We start from the raw sequence: 27,401 nt of genomic DNA on the forward strand, positions 1-27,401 counted from the left end.
GGGGTGACTAAAAGGTTCTAAATCTGACGACAGTGATGGCTGCACAACTCTGTAAATACTGTGACAACTACTGAATTGTATACTTTAAAGGGGTGAATTGTATGATATGTAAATTATTTACAATAAGGCAGTTATTTAAAAAAATGTGTTTAAACATTAGCTGTAGCCATTTATTTCAAATTATCGGTAAGAGAGAATTACCTGGTACCGGAGGTGCAGAGAATGATGGCATCAGGGGTGTCTGGGGGGCTCTTCCTGCATGTCCCCTTGTAATGTCGTAAGATGCCCCAACGGAAAATCCCGACGTGGGAGGACCCGAAGAGGGTGCAGATAAAAGAGTGCTTGGGGCAGAAGACGGAGCCGGAGCCGGGAAGTGGGACAGAGGAGGATTACTGAAGGCAGCAGCAGGTGGTGGGGAGACAGGAGGTGGGATAGAAGTAGCAAGGGCCGGAACAGAAGGGACCGGTGAAGGCGGCACGAAGGGCAAGGGTGCTGGTGCGGATGGCCTCACAGGAGGAAGAGACGGCTGGGGGGTGGAGTATGCATGTGGCGGCAAGGACTGTATGCCCGACACACTGGGAGAAGAGAAAGAACTCGTTGCAGCTGCAAGATGGGGAGGAAAAAAACCCACAAAATTGGAAATGCTTTTCACTTAGTTTTTAAAGTATCTCATTACTTTTTTATTGTAAAATTTAAAAATTTAACAGACTATCACCCACTAATTATTTTTTAATGTGTTACTTAAAATATACAACACACACGACTAAGCGCAAATGACTTCCGACTTCATTAGGAGCAGCTACGGAAAATCAAGTTACAGTCCTGTTCGTACGATCTTTGTGTTTTTATTCATTTTGCTATTTTTTCAAGAAAATAGAGCCATTTTTCACCCCTGCTGCCTTCAGCATAAAAACCTACACACTGACTCAAAAATTTTGGTCAGAAGGTTAATCATCACAAAGTCACAGAACATGAGACAAAACTAACAGATGCTTTTTAGGGTATTTTTGTCCTAAGAAGATGATTTATAGTCAGTATGAATATAGAGAAAAGTTTACCCGAAGGAAAAATACTTTTGGGCTTAAACAAAAAAGGTCACTTCCCTTCATCCTGGGAAAGATGAGACGTTTTCATCTATGTATTTTTCTTTTAATTGACTCTGAGAAAAGCTAACCGTGTCTTTACCACCCTCCAGACACACCAGATGCTGTCAACGCCACGTACCTAAAGGCGGTGGGCTGGACGACGCGGCAGCCGCGGCCAGTCCTGCAGGGTGCGCTGGAGGAGTCCCCGGGGGGGTGGTCTCTATTCCGCTCTCTTCCATCATTTTTCTTCAGTTACGGTTTACTGTAGAAATAGACAAATGTAACATATACTGCACAGTAATCAAGTGTATCTTTAAAGAATAATTTTAGAAAAGAACCATCAAGACACAGAGGTCTATACGATTTATAATGCCACTTATTTCTGGATAAAGGATCTGTCTAGGGGCGCCTGGGTGGCACAGCGGTTAAGCGTCTGCCTTTGGCTCAGGGCGTGATCCCGGCGTTGTGGGATCGAGCCCCACATCAGGCTCCTCCGCTAGGAGCCTGCTTTTTCCTCTCCCACTCCCCCTGCTTGTGTTCCCTCTCTCGCTGGCTGTTTCTATCTCTGTCGAGTAAATAAATAAAATCTCAAAATTCCTAGGAAAACAGTCTGTGACATGTTTAATATGCACATAACATTTTCATACACATACTCTGTAATTGGGAAATAATTCTATGTTAACTAATTATTCATAAATTTTAAACAGTAAATCACTAATATAATTTTCTGCCATGTGAATGTATGTTAGACTTTTATCTACATTCCAGTTACTATTGTATTTGAAATAAACATATATTATTTAAGCATTTTTTTAACACTTCTTCTTTCCCCATAAAACATTACATATGGGCTATTTCTGTTAACTTAAAAAAAAAATCGAAATGTGCTCAATTCTCAGTGTCTCTATTCACATTTAAAATCATACTTAGTAATAGCTAGATAACATGTCTCATGTTTTAGAAACGTTAACTTCAGCAAAAAAGTTATATGGTAACTAGATAGCAGGGTCCTAAGATAAAAATGGATTATAAAATATGGGAAAACTTCATTAAAAATTACAAATTTTCCAGCCTGTCTCAAGTATAAAATCAAAACCTAAATAAAACTTGTTTTTGATTTTGATGTGTTCAGTCATTTAACAAATACTCATGAAAGTCAACTGCTTGCCAAGCACTGTACTGGTGCCTCTGGACATACAATGTAAGCAAAACCGAACAGGATACTTACAGTCCAGTACAGGACTACAATGAACTATAGCCTTAATTATGTGCTCTGAGGGTAAGAACACGGTCCTATTTGAGAGGAATACGATTTTCAGTTGAGTGAGGAAAGGAAGTCACATATAAACAGACATCAGAAAGATGTATAGAATTTAATGAGGCAAGGGAAAAGAAGGAAGTAGGGCAGATTCCAGAAAAAGTGAATATATGCTAAGTATAGAAGCCCCGTAAGGTAGAGGGGACAAGACATGTTCAAGAACACCCATGTGGCAGGGAACAGAAAAAAAGAATGAAGACTGGAGACACAGGCAAGAACCCAGACCGCGTTGAACCTTATAAACGTCAAGGAGTTGGGTTTTTCAAGAACAGAAAGGCACTCAAGCTGGGGTTGACATATTTGTCTTTTAACTTTTTTGAAGAAATTTTAGACTCATAAAAAGATGCAAAAATAGACCAGAGTTCTTGAGTATCCTACACCCAGCTTCTCCCACCAACAGCATCTTACCGAACTGCAGAACAGTGCTCGCACCAAGGAAATGAACACAGGTGCAATACTAGTGACTAACCTGGATTTTCGCCTGTTTTTACATGTATGTATGTTTCTGTGTGTGTGTGTAGTTCTATGAAGTTTCATCATACACAAAGACTCATATACCACCACAATTAGGACACAGAACCGTCCCATCGCCCTAAAGAAACTCCTTCATGGTGCTCCTTTGTCACAGCTTCTCACTAACCACAAGCTGTGGCAACGGACTGCTCTCTATCATTTTCTCATTTAATGAATGTTACCGAAATAGAATCATACAGCATATAACATTTTGAGATAAGCTTTTTTTCAGTCAATATAATGCTCCTGAGACCTATGCAAGTTGTTGGATGTATCACTAGTTGGGTTTTTTTTCTTTTTTTTAAAACTGCTGAACAGTATTCCATTTTATTGGCGTGCCACAGTTTATCTATTGGTCTGCTGAAGGACATTTAGGCCAATTCTAGCTTTTGGCAATTCCTATTTGTGTTCTGAAAACATTCCTTCGACCACAGTATGCAGGTTGGGAATGGCGGTCAGAGTAAATGCAGAGAGCCTATTAAGAAGATTAGAAGTATGTCATATAGGAACTGATAACACCCAAGACAAGTACCTCTTAAGTGGAGGGAGGGGAGGAGAGTGATCCTGCCTCCCAAGCGTCATTGGGCAACATCTGAGACATTTTTGGTTGTCAGAACTAGAGGGACTACTGGTATCTAGTAGGTAAAGGGTAGGCATACCACTAAAAATCGCACAACGCACAGAAAAACCCTCACGCGAAAGAATTATCCGGCCCCATGAATCAATAAGGACAAGAATGGGAAGTTCTGGCCTAGACTAGTGTGATGACAGGGGAAATAAGGAGGAATGGGTAGATTCAAAAACTGGATATGGGGCATGACTTGCACAAGTGTACAGATGGCTATGCAGTCACTAAGATAGGGAATACAGGAAAAGGTCAAGATGTTTGATGTCTTCTTTTTTGAGAAGGGGCATTATGCACTGTTTAAAATTGGACATACTGAGTTTAAGCTCCTTGAAACACCCAAATAGAGACACTGACGTGGTCTGCGGTTTGGCAGTAAGTGTAGTTTCTTCGGTTTACCGACAGTCTCTAAAGTCTCGTCTGGGATAAGGTTATCTAAGAAGAGAATACCAAGTGAAAAAGAAAAGATGACCTGACCCATCCTTGAAAAATTGCCTGGCAGAAGATGAGCTTGCAGAGAAAAGTGAGATAACCAAAAAGGGGAAAACCAGGAGACTGTGGTGTCCAAAAGCCAAAGAAGTTCCAAGGTGCGAATGGGCAGAAGCATCGAGTACTGAAGAAATGCCAAAACTGGGTGATATCCGAAAAAAAGCAATGGATTTTCCAAGCTGAAGATACCAACACAGTCAGAGCTGTTTCCATGGAGTGAGGCTAGAAGCCAGTTTCAACTGGACTGAACAGGAGGAGGTGAGGTAGAAATACACAACACTTTCAAAGAGTTTGGTTGTGAATGTGGAGGAAACATCTATAGCATTTAAGTAGAGACTCCTGGGATCAGGGAGGCACCAGCTTTTCACTCAGGACCTCTACACCAAAGGAAGATAACCTGGAACACAAAGGGCCTTTCAGGGACTTCACCACTCCCTGCCAAAGCTACCTCTTCTCATCTCCCTATTTCCCTCCTTACAGATGCTACCAAATCCTTACACTGGCCAATGGAAGTCACATTTAAAGATAATCCTGATCCCTAAAATTAATGAATGTGTTGGCAAAATAGCCTGTGCAATTAAAACAACTTATAACCTGCAATAAAGGGTCAATTTCTTTCAGTCTTTAAAAGACACACTTAAGAAATGGCTTAATGACGTTATCAGGTAAATTTTGTGTGCATAAAAAGTATGCCTTCTTACTGAAGAAAAGCTATTGAGATTAACAGTGAAGTGTCAAGAGTTGGTAAAGGCTTTAGTGCATATGTCTCAGCATAAAAAGTATTATTAATGTATCAACATTAAAGAAAGTGATGAAAATGGCTTAGAGAAATTGAGTCCTCCATCTCTGGCCTACCCTCCTCTTCCAATTTGCTTCCATTATGGTTTTTCTGGAACAAAGTGAACGGCTACTTATAAGAGTACAATAAAAGAAATGGAATAAGGCAGCTCTGATCAAAGTAAAAGCATTAAAAGCAATTATTACTGATGTTCCAAAACGCCAAAGCAGAATGTGAGTTTTGTCTCTGGACTCTCAGTTCTGATCCCAAAACAAACTTCCATAAATGTTAACTAAATGAAACAGTGGCTATAAAGGAGAAAAACTGGAATGCCAAAATATGTCACGTTCGCAGGCAAGTACATGTTGTCACGCAAAAATATCTATTTTGAACAGCAGAAATGGATATAAATTTTGCCAATCTAGGATAGGTGCTATCTTGCAACTTTGCCTGAAGCTGGTCCCAGGAACGAACAAAGAGCAGAATGCAAAAGCTGGGGGGAACCTAGGGAAAATAAGCTACTTCCCACTGCTGTTCCCGGTGTGTGGACCCAGGAGTGGGGAGAAGGCGGGAACAGCCAAATTCCTGTGCCTGGAGACAGCGGCCTCCCCGCAGGCTCTGCCACGTCTCCAGGCCGGGCTGGGCTGGGCTAAGGTCAGCGGGCGCGGGCCGCCCGTCCCGCTCCGACAGCCAGCGCGCTGGAAGGCGGAGCCAAACGGTCAGGGACGCCAGCCCGGGTCCGCGCCCGGGAGCAAAGGGCCGGAACCAGACCCACGACCCGCACCCACAGTGCTAAGCACGGCGGGGACTGCTCGCCTGGCCGAGGGCTCCCGTGCCCTGGCTGCACCCTGCACGCTCACACAGCCCGCGCTCGGGACTCGACGACTGCGGGGCTCCGACCTGACCCCAACCATCCAGCGGCGCCGGCCGGCTAGCCCGCCCACCTGGCAAGGACTGCGCCCGTTGGCACCCGCATCCCATCCCGCCGCCCGCCAGCACCCGCGTCGCTGCCAGGCTGACACTCACCTGGGGGCCCGAGAGAGGGTCTGCGTGGCAGCAGGAAAGTGCGAGACAGGGAGTTCGGGGTGCTCACACTACGGCTCCGAGAAGACCACGAAGACGCCAGCAGGAGCTCCCCGTGCGTCCCCGCCTCCAAAATGGCCACCGGAGGCGCACGCCCCTGCGGCTGCCACGTAGACCGCGCGCCGCCCCGCCCCGGCCGCTGGGAGCTCCGCCTCGGGCCCCGCCCCACGCGGGGAGCCTCGTTGCGCCCCGCCCCTCCCTGGAACGCAGGTTAAACTCGTCTGAGTACCTTTAACCTGAGGTGCTGCTGCCCCGGGACTCGGCGCCGGCCCCTCCAGGAGCATTTCCAGTAGCACGGTCATGCTTCCCTCTGCACAACCCGACACTCGAGAACGGCACCCTCGTTCCCAGGTGTAACTCACTTATCCTGGCCGCCCACAGAACGGAGGTGAGCCAGCCAAAGTCGTCTGGTCCACTCCCCAACTGCAAGCAGGAACCCCCCTTCGCAAACGCTACAGACAGGGGACTTGCATATTTACCAAGATTTCCAGATAACAGCAGTTGCATCCAGAGAAACAAAAAAGCGGGTGGGAAAAGAGTAGCAGCTACTGTTACTTTTTCCCCAACTACAGTACACGTACATTCTTTTTTCTTTTTAATTGAGAAACCGAAGGCAAAGATGGTCAACCTTCTTAACGTACTGTGCCGCACTTTAAACAGTACCTGAAACAGTTTGTGCTCAATAATGCACATTAAATAAATAAGTGAACGGTGTGTAATAGTGGGAAATAAGGAATTTGAAATCAGAAGGCTGGATTTGTGGGGCGCCTGGACGGCTCAGTTGGTCAAGCGTCTGCCCTCAGCTCAGGTCCTGATCCAAGGGTCTTGGAATCCAGCCCTACCTCGGGCTTCCTGCCCAGCGCAGAGCCTGCTTCTCCCTCTCCCTCTGCCGCTCCCCCTGCTTGTGCTCTCTGCTTTTTCCCCCCCTCTCATCAATCAATCAATTAAAAAAAAAAATCTGGGTTTCGATCTAAGACTACCCTAACACCAATTGTGCAGCTGTGCTCTTGGATAGGTCACGTAGCTCCCTCCTGTCTCCCTAATTCCATCTGTAAGATGAGAATAATATTATCTGCCATCTCTAACTCAGGCAGGTAACAGTCAAAATGAATAGGAAAGCACTTTTTAAACTGCTGAGTGTTAAACGCATGAAAAATTGTTTTGTTGCTTCCAAATTACTTTAGGAACCCATTTATGGGTTTCACATTAATGGATCTCTTGGACTTGACAGTTGTGAGCATTCTAAAATGCCTCATTAAAAAGTTGACAGTATTTAACTACACCCTGACTTCAGATCTTCCTTTGTAACTTCAGTGGGTTGTTCCTTTTGGTGGTGACTCTTATTCCATCCACAGAGAATGTGTGTAGGTAGTTAATCTAGGTTACTTTTCTAAAAGTGCTGGTTGGGTGGGGCTGAAAGTAGTTAACCATCTCCATCTTCTTTGGTCGACACCCTTAATAGCTATAAGGTTTATTGGTTTCTTCATTCATTCAACAAATATTTATTAGTGGCTGCAATACTGCAGTACTAATACTGGAGTACTAATACTGGAAATGTAGAAGGAGCAAGACAGACAAGGTCCTGACACTTAAGAGACTTTCATTCTCACAGGAGAGAGAGGCTATGAACAGGAAAATAGACTGTTTATGATGGGCACTTTCAGGATAATCAATAAACCGGTATGTTACAGACAGTAATTGACCACTTTGGATAAAATGGATGAGCAAGCCTTCTCTGAGAAGGTGGGATTTGAGCAGAGACCTGTGAGGAAGCAGGCCTCTGGTTATCTGGCAAGAAGGAAGGGCACACAAAGGCTCGAAGGGAGCGTGCTTGGCATCTTTGCAGAACAACAAGGAAACTGAGACTAGGCAGTAAGAAATGAGGTCAGAGAAATAGCAGGGCCAGATCATACCCAGCCTTGCAGGCCCTGGTAAGACCTTCGGTTGTATTCTGAGAGAAATGGGAAGTGGAAAGTTTTGAGCAGAAGACTGACAAGATTTGACTTCAGTGTTAAATCACTCTGATTGCTATGACTGTAGGGGGCACAAGGACTAACACAGGATGGCCAATAATGCCACCTTGGTGGCTTGTGTGGCTAATGGGGCAGGAGGAGGTGATGCATGGTCTAGACATAATTTGAAGGTGGAGTTGTCATGATTTATTGATGGATGGAACATAAGCTGTGTCAGTTTCCTAAGACTGTCCAGCAAATCACCACAACTGGTTAGATAAAAACAACAGTCACTTTTCTCTCTCACAGTTCTAGAGGCCGGAAGTCCAAAATCAAGGGTCAGTGGGAACTCTCCAAAGGCCCTGGGAGAGAATCCTTCCATGTCTTTCTAGTTTCTGATGGATCCAGGTGTCCCTGGGCTTGAACCAGCACAACTTCAATCTTTTCTTGTCTTCACATGGCCTTCCTCCTAGTATCTCTGTGTCTCAAACCTCCCTCGACTTTTCTAAGCATACCTACCATTGCATTTAGGGTCCATCCTAAATCCAGAATGATCTCATTTCAATATCCTTGGGGCATAAACCCAATTCCCAAATAAGCTCACATTTACAAGTTCCAGGTAGACGTATATTGTGGGGAGGCCGCTTTTCTGCCCAGTACATGGGCCATGAGAGACGGGAGTCTACCAAATAAGCGAGATCCTTGAATTACATTTAAGACATTTCATGTTTTACTTGCTACTTTTCATTTAAACTTCAAAAGACCTTTGTGTGGCGGGTAGTATTATTGTTCCAATATTAGAAATAAGGAAATTAAGGCTCTGAGAATTGTATATAGATCTGGGACTGAAACCCAGAATTCTTCAGCTGTACCTCAACAGCTTGCCTGCCTTGGGGTAGTCAGAAACTGTGGTCTTAGATAGAGGGCATTGAAGGGCTTTGATAGAAGATCACAGCCTAATGACAGAAAAATGATCTGCTTAGTTTTTTTGGTTACTGCTAACAGAGCTCACCAAGGTTTTCCATATAGGAAGTCCCTCAAATAGAAGAGTCCATTTTTGAGCAATAATGAGAGATTCAGTGTTACAGTGGAATGTTGATTTTATCACACACAGGCAAACAGAACTATTTTCCTACATGAGTTAAGATTTTTTTTTCTAGCTTAAAGTCTAGTCTTAAATATTCTCAAACCAGTCCATAATAGGTGAAATATTCATATGAATGCTGAAGCATGTATTTTCAGGTGGGAAGGAGAAGAGGCTGGGACCCTGGGCATCTGCAGCATTACCAGGGGTAAAGGCAGAACTCAACCTGGTCAGAAATACCACAGGCTCTGCTGAGAAAAAGGTCCACAAGCTATGCAACCACAAAGGACACTCTGGTGGGTGCACCAAGAGTACTGGCCAAGACACAGAGCCCAGGAGCCCACACCTATGCAAACAGGATATATAGGAGAAGTGTTGACCCAAACGTTGCGTAGGGCATACTTGCACTGAACGATTACTCATTGTTTATCTGGAATTCAAATTTAGAAGGCAAGCAAGGTGTGACTTAGAGTCTGCAAGGCAATGCGGTAGAGATTAGGCCATTAAGTCTTGGTACCAAACGACCTGGATTTGAATCCTGGCTCTAGCACTTGCTAGGTCAATGGCTGGCCTTGGGCATGTTGCTTAAACTCTGCCTTGATTCCTTCACTTATAAAATGAGAACTTCTATTAATACCGACCTCATAGTTTTTTGCTTGGGGATTAAATGACTTCATCCGTGTAAAGTGCTGCTACTGTGAAAAGAGCCCAACACAGTGTCCTCCCTGTGTTAGCTCGCATTCTTTGACTTATAAATTGTCTCAATATTCATCTGACAATGACTTTTAAATCAAAAAGAATTTTATACAGTTGAGTTTGAGTTGTAAATTCCAAATAAAGGTTTTATATGCTTGTTTGTTGTCAACTAAAAATTTCCTTTAGTTATAAACAGGGTGGCTCTGCCTCTCAGTTTGCCCAGGACACTCCCCACTGAGGACTGCTGCCCCAGTAGAATTGTTAAAAGTTCCCACCTTTTGTTCTCCAAAGTGTTCCAGTTCAGATAGTATGTCTTAGGCTCATCCTAGTTACAGAGATACTGAGAAGTTACTCTCTTTAAAAAAAGAAGTTGCTCTTCTTGCACAGGTGAGTTATAGCGTGAGGGTTTCAATACCTGCCTCTCAACCATACCATGTAATTGTTACCAGAGTCCATTTCTATTGGCTACAAAGAACCAGCTTCTCTTTCTAAAATACATATTTAGAAAAACTATCTAGAACTCTTCATTGCCTGAATGATAAAATCTTCAAAATCCAACTTACCTTTACTTTCTAGATACTTTACTCTTTCTGAATCTTTCTCCAGATTCCTCAGCCACCAGCTGCACACCTCTGCCCCTTCCAGACACCATATGCCTTAGCTTCTATCAGTCCCTCTGCCTGAAATGCTTTTCTTTTCCCTTTCCACCTCGTACTAATAGATATACTTCATTTTTTTAAAGGACCTGCTCAAAGTTTTCTTCCATCATAAAACCTTTCACACTGCATCTTTGTTGGCTGTTCATGTCTACTGCCCATCTTTGTTTATGAGCTCCTGGACAGTAATAACTTTGTAGAATCCCAATACATTCAAATTTTTACACAGAGTACTCTATGAACACTTTATTGAATTGATTTTAATTTCTGAAGAGGACTGATGTATAGTATACACACTGCAAAAAGTCCTCATAATCCTTTTTCTCCCTGAACAAATATGTCTCCTTTGGAAAATTAGAAAATTCACTTCAAACAAGGAACCATGCAACCAAAATGAATTCTCTGCCCAAGGAAGCACTGTTAATATGTGATAACATATTACAAAGGATTTAAAAATTTTTTCTAGACTTCCATGTTTTTACCAAGTTAAATTTTACATAATTTCAACCTACAGCTCCCAGTGCACAATAACTCCCAAATATTTATATCTTGAAAGAATGTTTCTCAAGTCTTTGAATTCACAGAACACTTCACTTTTTCCCTCTAGGTTTTCTATCAGTTTAGAAAAGAATAGGAAACATAACACAGATGTTCTTACAAGCACCTTCGTTTTCAAAACAATGTTTAAAGCTAACAAGTTGCATCCGTTCCCTTGAGCAATTCGGTATTTCTCTAAGGCTTAGAAGTGAAATTTGAGGGGCGCCTGGGTGGCACAGCGGTTAAGCGTCTGCCTTCGGCTCAGGGCGTGATCTCAGCGTTCTGGGATCGAGCCCCACATCAGGCTCCTCCGCTATGAGCCTGCTTCTTCCTCTCCCACTCCCCCTGCTTGTGTTCCCTCTCTCGCTGGCTGTCTCTATCTGTGTTAAATAAATAAATAAAATCTTTAAAAAAAAAAAAAAAGAAGTGAAATTTGGGGCCCAGAGCCTAGGAGAGGAACCAGTCCAATCCCCCTAATTCACATATCATCCCAACTGCTTGTGAACAGGCATCTGGTGTCCTTCTCCCTGGGGTCCCACAGAACTGCTTCTGAGCAGGTCATCACAGCAAAGTGGAAAACACAGTGGCTTGGGAATCCGGTACTATCGCTAATTAACAATACAACCTTGGGGTTACCTTCTTTGAACTTTCATTTCCTCCCCTGACAAGTGAGGATAGATAGCTAAGGGATTTCTGCAGGGGATGTTCATTATGATTGGCTTCCTAACAAGACAAGCAAAGAAAATGCTAAGACATTTGTACGTGTCAATACAGATGGAAAATCCTGGACAAAATCTTATAACCTGGAATTGAGGACTGGATGAGCAGGAGGATGATATACATTGTGATTAAGGAGGTGGTTTTTTTTGCCTTTTTTTTTTTTTTTTTACCCAGGAATGGAAGAGTGGTTCCACTTCAGAAAAAATGTTTAACCTGATAAAGGGCATCTACAGAATAACATGGCAAATAATGACAAGATATTTGAAGCATTTCACTTGGTAGGAGACTGACTAAGGAGACAAAAGTTTCTAACATGAGAAGGAAAAAAGCAAAATTATTCTTGTTTGAAATAGAAATTCCTGTTGCAATAATCCAGCACTCAGTCCTTGGGCCTCTTTTCCAAGCTGCTAGTGACTCCCCCAGCCCATCGCTTTCAATATCTAGATCCTGATGATTCCCACATTTATAGTTCCGGCCGCAACAGCACTCCTGAACCCTACAACTATTCAGTAGCTTTATTTTGGTGTCTAGTCAGGAGACTCATTAAAACTCTCAATGTTTAAAACCAAAACAACACTCTGCTCCAACTGCACTTCCCTGGTCAGCAAATGGCAACTCTGCTTTTCCAGTAGCTCTTGTACAAAACCCCTTGGCTCACAGTCAACATCCACAGTGGTAAGTCATGTGGGTAGACTCTACCCCTGACATGCTGTGAGGAAAATGTCTCTCTCCTCTCCCAAATCCATAATCCTGGCGTAAGCATGGGAATAGAGATGAATTCTACCCCATATCTGCCCAGTGTTCTTCCGGACTGTCAAGGTCAACCCCATTAAGGAAAGCCTGAGACTCACACAGCCAGGAGGAGTCTAAGGAGGCAAGACTACCAAATGCAAGGGGGTGTGGACACAAAGGACGTTCAAATAATTAGTCAGAAAAGGCTCTTTATTCAGAGCACGAAGGGGAGTCAGCCACCACCCCTTGTGTTTGGCAGAGACTCAAAGGCAGGCAGTGGGCTGGGAAAGCTTTAGAGCGGCAGGAAGGGATGGCTCAGGAACACTGCGATTCCAGGCTGCTGGAGGAGGAAGCTGCAGATGGGCTACCGAGGCATGGCATTCCGTGGGACCGGCAAGGGGAGTGTATTTGGCTTTCTGTGGTTGGGCCTAAATCAGAAACTGTCAATTATTAATCCAACCCTAGCCACTTGGGGCCGATCGCTACAAGCGTGGCTGTTTGGTTTCCTGGGCAGGTTTGTACAGGGTCTGGCCACTGTCCATGCTACATTCCGTCTCTCAGGGGTATCCTGGTTGAGATCCTGGAACTGAAAAGGACGTGAGGTAAAAACTAAGGAAATCTGAATGCACGTATGGACTTCAGTTAATAATGGAGCAAGAGCGGTTCATTCAGTGTAACGAATGTGCCACACTCGCGTGAGAGGTTAATAACAGGGGAAACTAGGTGTGGGGTAAAAGGGAACTCTCTGGACTATCTCCTCCACCTTTCTGTGACTGTAAAGCTGGTGTGAAAAGGAAATTCTCTTTCTAAAATCACCAGCACCTTGGAGAAATCGTCGACCCCGCACTTTCTCTCACTCCACACCCAATCCTTGGGCACATCCTTCGTCAGGATTTGACCACAGCCCCTGCTGCTGTCACCTGAGCCCCGACTTCATCATCCGTCACCCTACAGGGGCCCACCGGCCTCCACTCCTGCCTCTACGGTACTTTTCCACAGAGCTGCATGGTGGCCAGCGGGGTCCAGCCTCTAGAACCTCTCTGCGTCACCGCCCGCCAACCTTCCTCTGGCTCATCTGTTCCCACACTGTCCTTGGTGCTGTTTCTCAAGGGCGCCCATGCCACTCACACCCTGGGCCCTCCCCTCCCTCTTCCTCAACACTTCTTTACTTCCTCAGGTCATTTGAGTCCCAGAGAGACCCTTGCTCAACCCCTTGCTTTATTTTTCTTCCTGACGCTTAGCACTTTCTGACATTCCATATAAATGGTAATATCTCTTTGCATCCTGTTCACCTCCTGCATTATAGATGTCGGTATCTATGAACTCAAGAGCAACTTTCTCTGTTTAGTTCACCACTGTATCCTTAGTGCTGCTCTCAGGATCTTCGTCCACACTCAAGCAACAGTTGTCAAATGAACAAATAAAGTAAGGGGATGTCTTGACGGTCAGGAAGCTAATGTGGCAGAAGGCTCTTATTCTTTCCTAAGAATATTCTTATTCTTTCTCACAATGTGGATTCCATCAAATTAAAACTATTTTTGCAGAGATCAAGTTCTTTGTTTACTTCATATACATAAAATACATTTTATTTAGTGTGGGGCCATTAAACGTGGCCTCTGAAATGCGATCTGAGGTGAGAGCTCAGACAGATTCCTTGCATAATCTGTCAGCATAGGCATGTGGCATTGTCCGAGGCTTAAGTTTCTAGATGTCACAATTCCTGGAAACATATCTAGATATTCGCTCAACCGGTGTTTACTGACTGAAACATGATGCTAGAAGCCATGGGCCAAAAATAACATGAACTAATTCCTGCACTAAGAGAGATCACCGGCAGTAGGAAAGATAGTGTAGTCAGAGCATGAAAACACAGGGAAGGAAACTGGGGGTCTTCTAACAACTCTGCACAGAACGACAGGGAGACCACAAACGCGGGGCAATAACTGCACGGTGCTATGGGGAACACCTGATCTTTTCCACACAGCTTTCGGGATAAGAGTCACGGCAGCTGGCCATCGGGAGATGGGTCTTGGTGGTTTGGTTATTCAGTGTATTTGTCATGCACCATTACTTTTGTGGAAGAGGTGGTTCCTTTCTGAGACTCTCTCTTCCCTTGGATCCATGATGCTTCACCAACAGCTTCTTCTACTCCCTCTGACTACGACGCTGTCTTATAAAATTTATTCTTTTCTTTTAGTCCTCCTGTCTTATTTGAGAAATGCCTATTTCACATGCAGCTCATGCACAGGACTCACTGAACAAAGGTTTAAAGCCCGGCTCGGTCACATTTTGTTCCTGCTGTCCCCAGACACACACTTGTGAGAGCCAAGAGAGGGGCTTTTCTCTTATATTCCTGCTATTGAGACAGGCAGGAAGCAGCGCACAGTTGACAAATCTTCACTCTCCAGCTTGCTCGAGGCCCTGTGTACCACCCCCCAGGGCCCTCACTCCCTCCATCTTTCTTTATGGCTCCCCCACCCCCCACAACCAACCCTTTCCACTTTTAAAGACTGCCAATCCCATGTGTGCCTTCCCTACGTACAGACAAGAGAAAGAATCTACTCTGAGAGCTTTAACGGAGACCCTCGGGCCTGCATGTCTGTCTCTAAGGCTTCTCTAAAACCTCAGTTCTCATTTCTAACCACCTAGAAAGCCCACCGTCTTCTCAAATTCAGTCCAGTAAGAGATAAACTCATCAACTTATCCATAAGATTATCCTTACGATTTTAGCCTTTTCAATTTCATTTTTACTTATCACTATTATCCAGTACTCAAAAAGACTATTTGACAGCTCTCCCTCTTCCACCAACCATATTCATCAAGCCCAGGCCTGCTAAAGCTTTGTATTTCCTTGTAGACCATGGTGAAGCTCCCTGGGTCCATAGGAAGGTAGGAAGACTTCCAGGTGAGCCACGATGAGGTTGGGGCTAAGACGGTAGCAGTAGCACAGTGGGCCCGTGCTCAAATACCATTTGCTCTTTCCAAAGACCGCATCCTAAAAGCACAGCTCTCCCTTACTTAGTAAGCATAAATCCAGATTTTGTTTTACACGTTAAGCACTTTGTAAAAGTTTGATTTGATTTGGTATTGTTTGCATGGGTAATAGATGGACAGAGCACAAAGGTCAAAGGTTCAGAAAACTGTGCAGTGATAAGTTTCTCCCACAAGCCTGTTCTCCAGCCTCAGAGACAACCACTGCTCTGTGTATCCTAAGCCCACAGGCATGCATATTCTTTCTCTTCGGTTTTTTACACAACTGGAAATAGTATATCTTAGTTCTTGGGGTGTGTGTGTGTGTGTAAGATACCACATCTCCATACACACACACACGTATACTTGCTCACACATACATAGATCTTGGAGCTCATACCCTATCACTAGGTTTATAGCTACCTCACGTAAAGGAGCTGCATACCCTCCCATGGAGTGGACATTGTCAACAACTTCTTTAACTTGCTCCACGTCCTGAACGTAGCTGATTTCAATCTTTTGTTCATACCAGCAAATCTATATTGATTCTACTTAGTTACGTGTCATTTTACACACATACAAGCACATCTGTTGAATGAATTCCCCTAAGTAGAATTACTTGATCAAATGGTATTTATATCTGGAGTTTTGATAAATACTTCCAAATTGCTCTGCATTGAGAATTTGTTAGTTTATACTCTCACCAGCTAAGTAGGAGACCTGCTTCTCTACCTCTTCTCCACATACACTTTGTTATCAAATATTTGTTTTTGTTTTGTTTTGAAGGTTTTATTTATTTATTTGACAGAGAGAGAGACAGCCAGTGAGAGAGGGAACACAAGCAGGGGGAGTGGGAGAGGAAGAAGCAGGCTCCCAGCAGAGGAGCCCGATGCAGGGCTCGATCCCAGGACCCTGGGATCACGCCCTGAGCCAAAAGCAGACACTTAACGACTGAGCCACCCAGGCGCCCCTGTTATCAAATATTTGAGTCTTTGCTGATTTCCAAGTGGAACATGTGCCTCTGTGCATTTCTCTCGTGAAGAGTGAGACTGAGCGTTGTATGTGATTAAAAGTTATCTGTATTTCTTTTGAAGTGATCTTTATCTTGCATTATATTATTGATTCTTAAAAACAGTTTATAGGAGGTGTTTATGCAATAAAAAATTAGGCCTATTTATGCAAAACATATTACAAGTATTTTGCCTTCTTTGTAATTTGGGTTTTGACTTTGTGGGGTTTTATGTGTGTGCTGCCATATAGAAATTTCTGCTTTTTCTAGAGTCAAAGTTATAGGTTTTTTACATCCAATTCATCTGTGTTAAAACAAAAGATGACATTTCCACTAGAATCCTATTATATAAATAGGTTGTCTTACAGAAAATGGACATCTTTGTGATACTTTGTTTTCCTATCTAACGGTCCTTTTATAGGCCCCAATAGTGTTTGATTTTTTATAAAATATAGAACTTCAGTATCTAACTTTTTCTTAGGTATTTTGCTTTTTTTCTCACCATCGCCAATAGTCTTTTCTTCTACTGCATTTCCTAATTGAGTATTACTTGTATATAGGAAGGCTATTCATTCTATCGCATCAATTTTGTAACCATTCACCTTATAGAACGGGCTTGTTTCCAATAGCCAGTGAATTGATTTGGTTTTACTCATCCTTTACCATATTTACACTTCTTATTTCTCTCTCCTGACTTTCTTAAACTAACCAGGATATTGTTTGTGTCCTACAATATGGTCTGTTTACTCCAATATTTTACGGGTGAGTGAAAATAATGTGAAGGCATGATAACTTAATTCCACACAAAGCCAGTATACCTATTACTTTCAGTATTTACGTGTTCCATGGACAAACACTTCTTCCCTTGCTATGTCATGAACTGAGATGTGGGAATTAAAATCTTCAATACCTAATAGGTCTCTATTTCCTCTTGTGTTTCCTGTAATTTTCGCTTTCATTATGCTGCTACAGGGTTATTCGATTCATAGGCATCCATAATGGTGAGATCACCGAAATTTATTGTACCCTTTACGTTTTCTTCACATTTGCCTGACAGGCCTTTGATCATTCTTTAATTTCCAATTTTTAGGAGTTATTTTATTTTAGGTCTATCACTTGAATTCAGAAATATATTTAACTTTGCTTTATGATTCAAATGTTCATCTTTTTCTTTCAATGAGGACTTAACTTACTTTTACTTATATATATGTTTAGTTTTTATCTGACATATTATCTTTTCTGTTGTATTTTTATAATATATTATTATATTGTCTATAATGTATGTGTATTATCTGATAATTTAGCAAATTCATGTTTTTGTTCTAATGATTACCTTTATAATTACTACTTTATGCAGTATATGTGACACCCTATAAAGCATCTATGGAAGATGAAACTATTATATGCCCATGGCCTTTCCTTACCACTACCCACCCGTTTTAGCTGGTTATATATTTTTGGTAGTATCCCCCCATGTGTTTTTATTTTATTTACTTATTTTTTTTAAAGATTATTTATTTATTTGAGAGAGAGAGACAGAAAGAGAGAGCAGGAGTAGGGTTGAGGAGGGGCAGAAGGAGAGGGAGAAGCAGACTCTCTGCTGAGCAGGGAGCCAGACGTGGGGCTCAATCCCAGGACCCTGAGATCACGATCTGAGCCAAAGGCAGATACTTAACCAACTGAGCCACCCAGGTGCCCCATCAACCCTTATGTTTTTAAATCAAACACCTATGTTATTTGACTTATTAGTGTAAAACAATTCCCAAGAGCCCTCTTCATCTCTCAGGCTATATCGCCAACCTTAAACCCTTACCTCATCTGAGAAGCAAAACCAGAGACTAGGACAACCCAGAAACCCAGTCCATGCAGAAGAAGATCTGACAGGGCAAAGGCAAAAATCAAATCAGCAGCTATTGGCAATTCTGAGATCTCAGAGTTTCAGACATCTGGAGAAAGAGGAACAAGGAGGTATGAAGGGAAACGTTTTTCAGTTACGTTTGGAGAAGCAAAATAAAATGGACTTTGCTTTTAAGACTGTTCATGAAAATGAAGTGCTCTGTACCATTTTTCAAGCAGGAGCCTGTGAAGGAGGTCAGGAAAGGAAAGTTCACGTTCTGAGCGTGGGGTTTTGGCTGCTACTATCTATAGAAGCAAGGGTGCTTCTTGCTATAAAGCTCAATCCTATAATTGAAGATTAAGAGGTAAAATGGGCTTGGCTTCTTGGTGGTGCCAAAGGTCGATCTCCTTGTTAGATCGTCTCCTGCAACTTCAACTCTACTTTGGATTCTGCACTGCTCCTGGCAGGGACTTGTCCCATCCTATCCTCTGACATTTACTATCAAGTACTCATGTCCATAAAGAAACGAAAAAATAGAGAAGTTAGTAAATGTGGAGTGCCTGACGTGTACCAGGCTCTCCCTGGTGCTTTTCAGATGTTTGCTCACTCAACCCCCCTCCTGTTATTATGTATCTATTCTGATGAGAAAAATGAATCTCTAAAAGGTAAGAGCCAAAGCCCACACACATTTTAAGTGGTAGGATTCAAATCTTTGCCAGATTTCAAAACTCTCTCTCCCTTTTCCTTGTTAATTAATACTCTGTATGTTAGAGCAGTTTTGGGTTTACAGAAAAATTGTGTAGAAAGTACAGAGAGTTCCCATATACCATCCCCTAATCGAAGTTTCTCCATGTTAACATTTTGCGTTAATGTAGTATGTTTGTTACAAGCTGACGATTAATTTCACTGTCCTACAATTCCTCAGTACTCCACCTGTTCACCAATCCCTCCCTCACCCTGAACCCCTGGCAAACACTCATCCTTTTAATGACTCCGTAGTGTCGCCTTTTCCGGAACGTCATATAGTTAGAATCATACAGTACTTTGCCTCTTCAGACTGGTTTCTTTTACTCAGTATTGTGCATTTCAGTTCTTTCTTGTCCTTTCATGGCTCGATGGCTTTTTTTTTTTAATCACTGTCTAATGGATGTTTTAATTTGCATTTCCCTAATAACAGGTGATGTTGAACATCTTTTCATATGCTTATTTTCTATCCGTATATCTTCCTTGGTGGCGTGTCTGTTCAGATCTTTTGACAATTTTAAATATCAGGTTGTTTGTTCTTTCATTCTTGAATTTAGGGCTTAGATTTTTAGGAGGTGAATTTGGTCTTTCAGGAATTGTTCTATATCACCTTGGTCATCAAGGTTGTGAGCGTAGAGTTGTTCCTAATATTCCTTTATTATCCTTTTAATATCCCTGAGATTGTGTTGATAACCTTTATTTCATTTCTGACATTAGTAATTTGTGTCTTCTTTTACTTTTAGTTGGACTTGCTAGAAATTTATTTTATTGATATTGTCAAGGAAATAGGTTTGATTTCATTAATTTTCTCAATTTCTTGATCTCAATTTTATTGATTTCTGTACTAATCTTTATTTTCATTTTCATCTAGTTCAACATATTTTAAATGTCTCTTAAGATTTCTTTGACCCTTGTGGTACTTAGAAATGTGCTGCTTAATCTCAAGCTGGGTGGGATTTTATAGTTTTCTTTCTGTTACTGATTTATTGATTTCTAGTTGAATTTCACCGTGGACTGAGTGCACACATTTTAGGATTTCTCTTCTTTTGAACTTGTTAAAGTGACTTTTGAGGCCCAGGATTTACCAGTTTTGGTAAATGTTCCACGTGAGCTCGAGAAGAATGTATATTCTGCTGAAGTATTCTATAAATGTCAACTAAATTCATTTGATTGACAGTGCCATTCAGTTCAACCAGGTCCTTGCTGATTTCCACCTGCTGGATGTGCCAGTTACTGATAGAGGGATATTGAAGTCTCTCATTTTAATAGTGGATTCATTTATTTCTCCTTGTAGTTCTATCAGTTTTTGCCTTATGTATTTGGATGCCCTGTTGTTAGTTGCACACAGTAAAAACTTGACGAAGTGACCTTTTCATCACTATGACCTCTTTATCCCTAATAATTTTTCTTGCTCTCAAGTCTACTTTCTCTGAAATTAAGAGTTACTCCCTTATCAAGTTATTGATGAAGGAAGCAAAGCTGATCACTGAAACATTCACTATAAAATATCATTTTCCACCATCCTCTCAGCTTTCATGGCTTGAAAAAAGAATCTCTCTCTCTACTAGACTATAAGCTCCTTAAGAACAGGGACTTTGCTTTATTATTGTAACTCAAGGGTCTAGTTACTCAATACATAGTTGATGATTTGAACTGAATGCGATCATGACGGATTAGCAATAATTACACAACTTTTAAGAACATTAAAAGAACAATTTAACTCAGGTATTAATGAAATGTGTGCAAATTAAAAAAGCAACCTAAAAGAATTGAGAAACAAGAAAGGGTTGTTTAATAATAAATATTCATCAGCATATACACGTGAAGACATTCTCTTCCTGTTGTAAGCTGTTCGTTCTCCTCAAGCACATAATAACGAATTGGACTAAACAGTATTGAGAGCCTCATCCAGTGCTTTCTAAATTCTGTAATTGTCATAAATTAATCTCTTAGCTTGAAAATATCTTTGTGTCATTTTTGTAAATGCCCACAAGGGGGCGAGATAATGTGTCTCATAAGTAACATGGGTGAAAAGAATAGGCTATTAGCACAGCACCAATACGGAGCACATCAATTCTTTGTCACCATGGAGACTCCACTTAAAGTGATGCAGCCGTCTGAATACTTAAAAATACAAATAAGTTTTATGTGAAATTTGATACTTAATTTGTCTGTTTCTGAGAATATTCTCTTTGGGCCAGAAGAGGGAGCTCAAAGCTTATTTTTTTCTTCTGACTTTTCAGCACTTGATTGCCTAGACTCTTTAAGACCCTGAATTTTCCTAGACTTTATAAAAGATCAATTGAAGTGGAGGTAATGTGCCTTTATATGCCTACTTGGTTAAAAAAAATTTCTGTTAAGGAATTATTATAATAATATGAAAATATTATCAGAGTATCACAGTATTTAGAGAATAATTTACTTGTTATTTTAACCATGCAAAAGATAAGAAATCACTTTAGGGGCGCCTGCCTGGCTCAGTCAGTGAAGCATGAAGTTCCTTATCTCAGGGTTATGAGCTCAAACCCCACTTTGGGTTTAGAGATTGCTTAAAAATAAAATCTAAAAAAAAAAAAAAAAGAAAAGAAATAACTTTAGAGATCCTCAAATATTAAAATGAAAAAATAAGAATGAATCATTTTTCAAAAAAAGCACAAGGAGTATATATATGATCCAATATAATAAAACCTATAAGCAACATCCTACTTGCCATTTAGTAAAGGTTAAAATCTTTATATGGGTTATTTTTTTCCTGGTATATATAGATTTGCCTTTTTCTTTAAATTCCATTTTAACGCACAAGTTTGGATATTCAGGGATCTTTGTAATTCTAATTATTTTCTAATTTCATTATTTGTCTTTGACAATGACTTGTTGAGAGCTGTGTCATATCTCCCTGTATACGTGGATTTTGTTCATCTTTTTATTTCCTCATCTCTAATTTTACTGCACTGAGATATAAGAACGTGGTCCATATCACATCAGTTCTTTGATGTTGAAGGTTGAAATCTGCACTGTGGTTTTTGTTTTTGTTTTAAGATTTTATCTATTTATTTGTCAGAGAGAGAGAGAGCACACAAGCAGGGGGAGCAGCAGGTAGAGGGAGAAGAAGGCTCCCCGCTGAGCAAGGAGCCAGATACCCAGGACCCTGGGATCATGACCTGAACTGAAGGCAGACGCTTTACTGACTGAGCCACCCAGGCATCCCTGCATTGTGGTCTTTTCTCAGGGTTTATATTGTGCGTGCAGGGTGGTGTGTGAATATGACACAAGACGTGACTTCTTCTGTTGTCTTGGTGTTGCTGCAGAAGTCACAGAGCTTGTCCATGAACATCTTTGCTCGGCATTGTGAGAGAAGGGGAAACTGGTTTTACTACCTGTAGATCGTCACTCACTTCGAGGGGGTATGTGACCAGCCTAGGGGACTGGTTATGGGATGACAAAGGGTCAGAAAGGAAATGGTTCTTCCAAGAGAGTAGAGCCTGGGGGTTCTCCTCTCCATCCAGACGGGGTACTAATGCTACTCTCATTTTAATCAAGGAGCACATTTCCAAGAACCAAGCAGAGAGCTAGATAAGTACTCCCTAGAATTTGGGGACACAGTAATTGGCACTTGACTCATGAATCAATATTCAAAAGGTGTAAGCCTGGCTAATGCATCCGTCTGAAGATGGAACGTACTTTCACAGTCTGTCAAAGCAGAAGTAGATGCATAGTATCTATGCATGAAATCGTCCAATATTTTATAGATGCTTGAGAGGAAGACACCCCCAAGAGCATGACTTGGGGAGATGAGGGCAGTGCAACGGAAGGATGAACTGTTAGAAGCTAATGGCCAAGCTGGGGGTTTAGGAGCTGCCATTAATAAGGTTGTCTCTTAAAAAAAAAAAAAAATCTCATAGAAGTGCCTCTTATGAGAAAGAGCCAGAATTTGGGTGTGGCATGCAGGACAAAGTTTCATACCAGACTGTAATTCTGTGAGTCTTCCAAAAGTGTTCCTCTTTCCTTAATCCCATTTTTATGCATCTCTTCTCCCCCATTGGCCACAAACCCATCTAGGAAGTGAGGAAGGGCATGTACTGGGGAAGAAGCAAGAAGCCAACAACCATATCCTACTTCCCCAAGGAAGCTTTTAACCCCGTGACTGCTGAGCTGAGGAAGAGATTCATCTACAATTGGGTGAGACTGGGCATTGGGTCATATTGGACTAGACTAGATATCTATTAAGTGACTGGAAACGCCGAACTTGTCAAGATTACATTTAGGAGAAAGTCCTTAGAGGTGGAAAGATGAGCTGGTTTCTCCTTGCACTTTACAACCAGCTTGATAGTTCAATACATCATGTATAAAGACACAAATATATCTGTATCTTTATTTCTATACCTCTATTTATATCTATATGCACACACTCGTTTATGTTCACCCAAGGTTAATTATGCTTTTAAAACATGTTCTGCTGTGCCAAACTTTGACCTTCTTCATTTTTCCTTGAAATTCTTTTAATTTTTCTTTGTATATTTGGGGCTACATAGTTAGGCTGAAAAGGATTCAGAATTACAGTTTCCAACTGTATTATTTTATCTGTATGTAAAAATTAGCGTCCCTAATAAATCTTTCGCCTTATGGTCTATTTGATCAGTATCAATCTCATGATAGCAACTTTCCTATGGTATTTTTTTGGTGTATCTTTTTCCATATTTGAAATGTCTACTTTCCTGCATCATTAAGTGTTAAATATGTCTTTTAAATAGCAGAGGGCGGGGTTTCATTATTTCATATGTGACCTTGACTTTTATCTGTCACATTTAATCCATTTTATTGTTTTTATTTGTATTTCAGATTTACTTCTGTGGTCTTAGTGCTTTTATTTTTATCATTTTTTAAAGCTTTTTTCTTTTGGATTAATAAAAGATTTTCATAACTCCCTTTTTCCATTTCGCAGGCTGCCCCCCACACTGACTTTACTTCTATACTCTGTAGGAACACTTAATTGAAAAAGTTAATTTTCTTAAAAATAATACAAGGAATTTAAAACCCGAAGCTTTTATGTTTAAGGCTTATTATGTAAAGGAGTCAGATGAGCCTTCCTATTCTTAAATCCTACTCTGCAGAAGCATCGCCTTTGAACACCTTTGTTTCTTCTAATAATTTCTTCTAGTAATCTCTAAACAACATTCACTTTAAAATTTTTAAATTTTAGACACTATCTATTGAGTTACTGCTACAGCTATTTTCCTAGGATTTTTCTCTTTACACTTATCCTGGTATTTGTATATTGGCTTTCCTGCCCCTAGACCCCGTGACTTATTTCTTAGTTCACCCATCTGTTTTGAGACAATATAGCTTTCCGTAGATTACTTACAAAGGAAGGAGGGCCCAGGAAGCACATTTTTATCTGAACCTGCATGTCTGAAATGATATATATTTATCCTGCTCTCATATTTGATTCTTCGGCTAGCCATGCAGGTATGGAGTTCTCAATTGAAAATCATTTTCCCTCGGAACCTCAAAAGCATTTTCACATGGTATCTTACTTCCCGATATTTCTGTTGGGAGGTATAATGTCATTCTCTCTCTGATTGTGTGATTTGTGCTGGAAACCTTCAAGTTTGTCTCTTAATATATTGGTCTGATATTTCATAGTGATGAGTTTTCCTAAGAAACTATCTCCCCCCACTCATTCTACTGTGCACTCACCGGGGCGTTTCCAGTCTGGAGGCCATGACCTTTTGTCCTCCAAGTTCTCTGTATTATACCTTTGATATTTTCCTTTTCCAGGTTTTCTGTTCTCTCCTTCTAAACCCCCTGTTATTTGGATATGAGAGCTCTTGAATTGGTTCTTTAATTTTCTTATCCTTTCTCTCCTATTGCCAATCTGTGCTATTCATTCTATTTTCTGGAATACGTTTTCAACTTTGTATACTGACTCTTCTGTTAAAACTCGTTTCTATAATCCTATAATCCTAAAATTCTATAATTTCAAAAGCTTTTTTTTAATTCTCTAATTTTTCAATGAAAATTCTTATTATTTTAAGGGTGTACTTAGTAACTTCGTCCTTTCACAGAATATTAATCATAGTTACACTGAAAGATCTGCTTCATCTTCAAGTTCCTTTTTTCCTCTTTCTTCAATTATTTTTATTTATTTATTTTTTATGATGGGGGTTTCCCTTTAATGAGTAGCAATGATGAGCCGTCTATTCATATTTAAGAACTAAGGCCCTTAGAAGTGAACTAGAATTTCTACCACTCTGTTGTCCTCCCCAAGTGATAGAGAATGCAGTTTTGTTTTTGTTTTGTTCTTTTAAGTTGGTTAGTTCCATTAAAGAGGAGTCTTTTTATCTTCCATCTGAGCGTGTCAGCCTGGCTTGCAGCACGCCCAGAGCCCCGGCTGAGGACTGAGCTTGCAGACCTCTACTGAACTGCCTATAGTCACATTAGCCCCGCACCTCTGCTCGCAGACATGCCCAGGACCCACAGCTCTACAACTTTTCTAGTCCAGATTCTTCAGAGACTAGACTCTAGTACCAGCTGCAGGGAGGGAGGAGGGAGTCAGCCTGTTTGAAGCACAGAGGCGGTTTGAGGCTCAGACTGTCCCTGTGCTGTTCTGCAATCCCTCCTCCTCTTTTACCCATCTTCCAAACCCAACTTCAGCAACACCTGTTGCCCCCGCTGCTTCTGACTTTCCTGTTGCTGTGGCAGGAGGCAGCTGCTTTCTTGTGGGCTTCACCGGTAGATGCTCCTCACTTTCCCTTTCCCTGGCTCTGATACGTCCTCCTAGTTCCTACACTGCATGTTGCCAGTCTATTTTTTAGACGTGAGGCTCTGTGCTATCATCCCTCTGTTTCCTTGTTTTTTTGTGGGTTATTTCTTTCTTACTCATTCCTTGCCATTTTAAATGGGAGTAAGTGGTGCTAAACACATATGTACAAACTGGCATGTTTATAAAAAATCCTACCTTTACTTCTGTATGCCTACTTGACTTAGAAAGGATAAATTTATCCAAATAGATCTAGCCTCTTCCTGAATAATAAAAGGTCCATAAAATTAATTGAACTGTACCTCTTCGTCCATCTGCCAAGCTATTATGGCCTAGGATTTGGGGTTGATTTTAAAAATCCCACTAACTGGGCTGCCTGGGTGGCTCAGTCGGTTAAGCATCTACCTTCGCCTCAGGTCATGATCCCGGAGGTCCTGGGATGGAGCCCCACATTGGGCTCTCTGCTCAGTGGGGAGCCTGCTTCTCCCTCTCCCTGCAGCTCCCTCTGCTTGTGCTCTCTCTCTCTGAAATAAATAAAATCTTAAAAAATAAAATAAAAATCCCACTAATTATATCATATGTTGTGGCTGTTTTAAGATTTAATTCCATGTTTTAGGGCCATCGGTCGGTTAAGCGTCTGCCTTCAGGTCAGGTCATGATCCCAGGGTCCTGGGATCGAGCCCTGCATCAGGCTCCCTGTTCAGCGGGGAGCCTGCTTCTCCCTCTGCCTGCCACTCCCCCTGCTTGTGCTGACAAATAAATAAAATCTTTAAAAAAATAAATTTAATTCCACATTTAAAAATATCCACATTTAACACTATTGATCCTAGGGCCCATTCCTTCATTTTGGGTTCACTGTTTGTTTATTCCTGAACTATATTACCGAGGGCCTATGAATAAAATGTCTTGTTTGTAACGTTTTATCTTTGCCCTCAGTTTTAGATGATAGTTCATATCATGTTTTGCCTTCAGTTTGATTATTCTCAGATTTATATTGCAGCTCTTGTTCTGCATTTGCTTGGGACCCATACGAAGCAGCCATCAAGATGGGATTCGAGTACAAGACATTCACTGAGTTCAATGACAATGAAGAAAAAAGGGAGCTGCTGGAGGAGGGGGGAGGCAACAGACTGGGATTCAGTTCTAACCCCTGGGAAAGAGGGAGTGTTGGGTAAGCAGTGTCTTAAAGAGCCCGAGAAAGCTTCAGCTAGACCAACAGGAAGCCTTGGCCTTTAACGGAGTCTTGACAATCACAGGAAAAGGTCTGCCTCAGTTTCCCTAGTACACTCAGGCCCTGCCTGGAACCAGGCTGTTGCAGGCATCATCTTGGCATGAACAAAAGTAGTGGAAGATTCAGGCTACAACAACTAGGCCACCCATCCATTATTCCGCCATAGACGATCCGAGTGGCACAAAATCATGGCTGCCACAGATTCCTTGCTCAACTGCATATAATCTACTGTTTAACCCCGACAATTTCAAGGACGCTATGCTTCATTTCTAGAAATTTTTCTTTCTGAAATCTTTTGTCTTGAGGTCTTTGATTTCCTTATGGATTCCATTCTTTTGTTTATCCCTCTATTTAATAAAATCATCATTACTTTGTTCTCTTTCAGATGGCTTGATTACCTCAACTTCTTGGAGGTATTACTCTTCCGTTTACTTAATGCTTGCTGATTTTCACTCAGGGTGTATCATTTCCTTACTTTTTCTAATACTCATTGTGAGCTCATCTTCAGTAGGAACTATTTTATCTTTGATAATCCTAAGTGGCCTGGGTTATAGAAATGACATCCCTGAATAGTATTAATTT

General features: G+C 41.5%; 1 protein-coding gene across 2 annotated transcripts in view; it reads right to left on the minus strand.

Annotated features, from left to right (window-relative positions):
• Nucleotides 1-27,401, minus strand: part of PRRC1 (proline rich coiled-coil 1) — an 80,592-nt gene that overhangs the window by 41,218 nt on the left and 11,973 nt on the right. Inside the window, exons 1-3 of one of the 2 annotated variants that reach the window (XM_045794809.2) lie at nt 5,835-5,983; nt 1,225-1,347; nt 202-603 (exon numbers count right to left, since the gene is read on the minus strand). In XM_045794809.2, the coding sequence (XP_045650765.2) occupies nt 202-603; nt 1,225-1,327 (505 nt within the window). In that variant the 5' untranslated portion in view covers nt 1,328-1,347; nt 5,835-5,983. Of the gene's footprint in view, nt 1-201; nt 604-1,224; nt 1,348-5,834; nt 5,984-27,401 lie in introns of those variants that run through there. The other variant, XM_087862338.1, reaches the window with a different exon arrangement.

Source organism: Ursus americanus, chromosome 5, assembly GCF_024610735.1.
Source record: "Ursus americanus isolate L20-20 chromosome 5, mUrsAme1.1.p, whole genome shotgun sequence".
Taxonomy (NCBI): Eukaryota; Metazoa; Chordata; class Mammalia; order Carnivora; family Ursidae; genus Ursus; species Ursus americanus.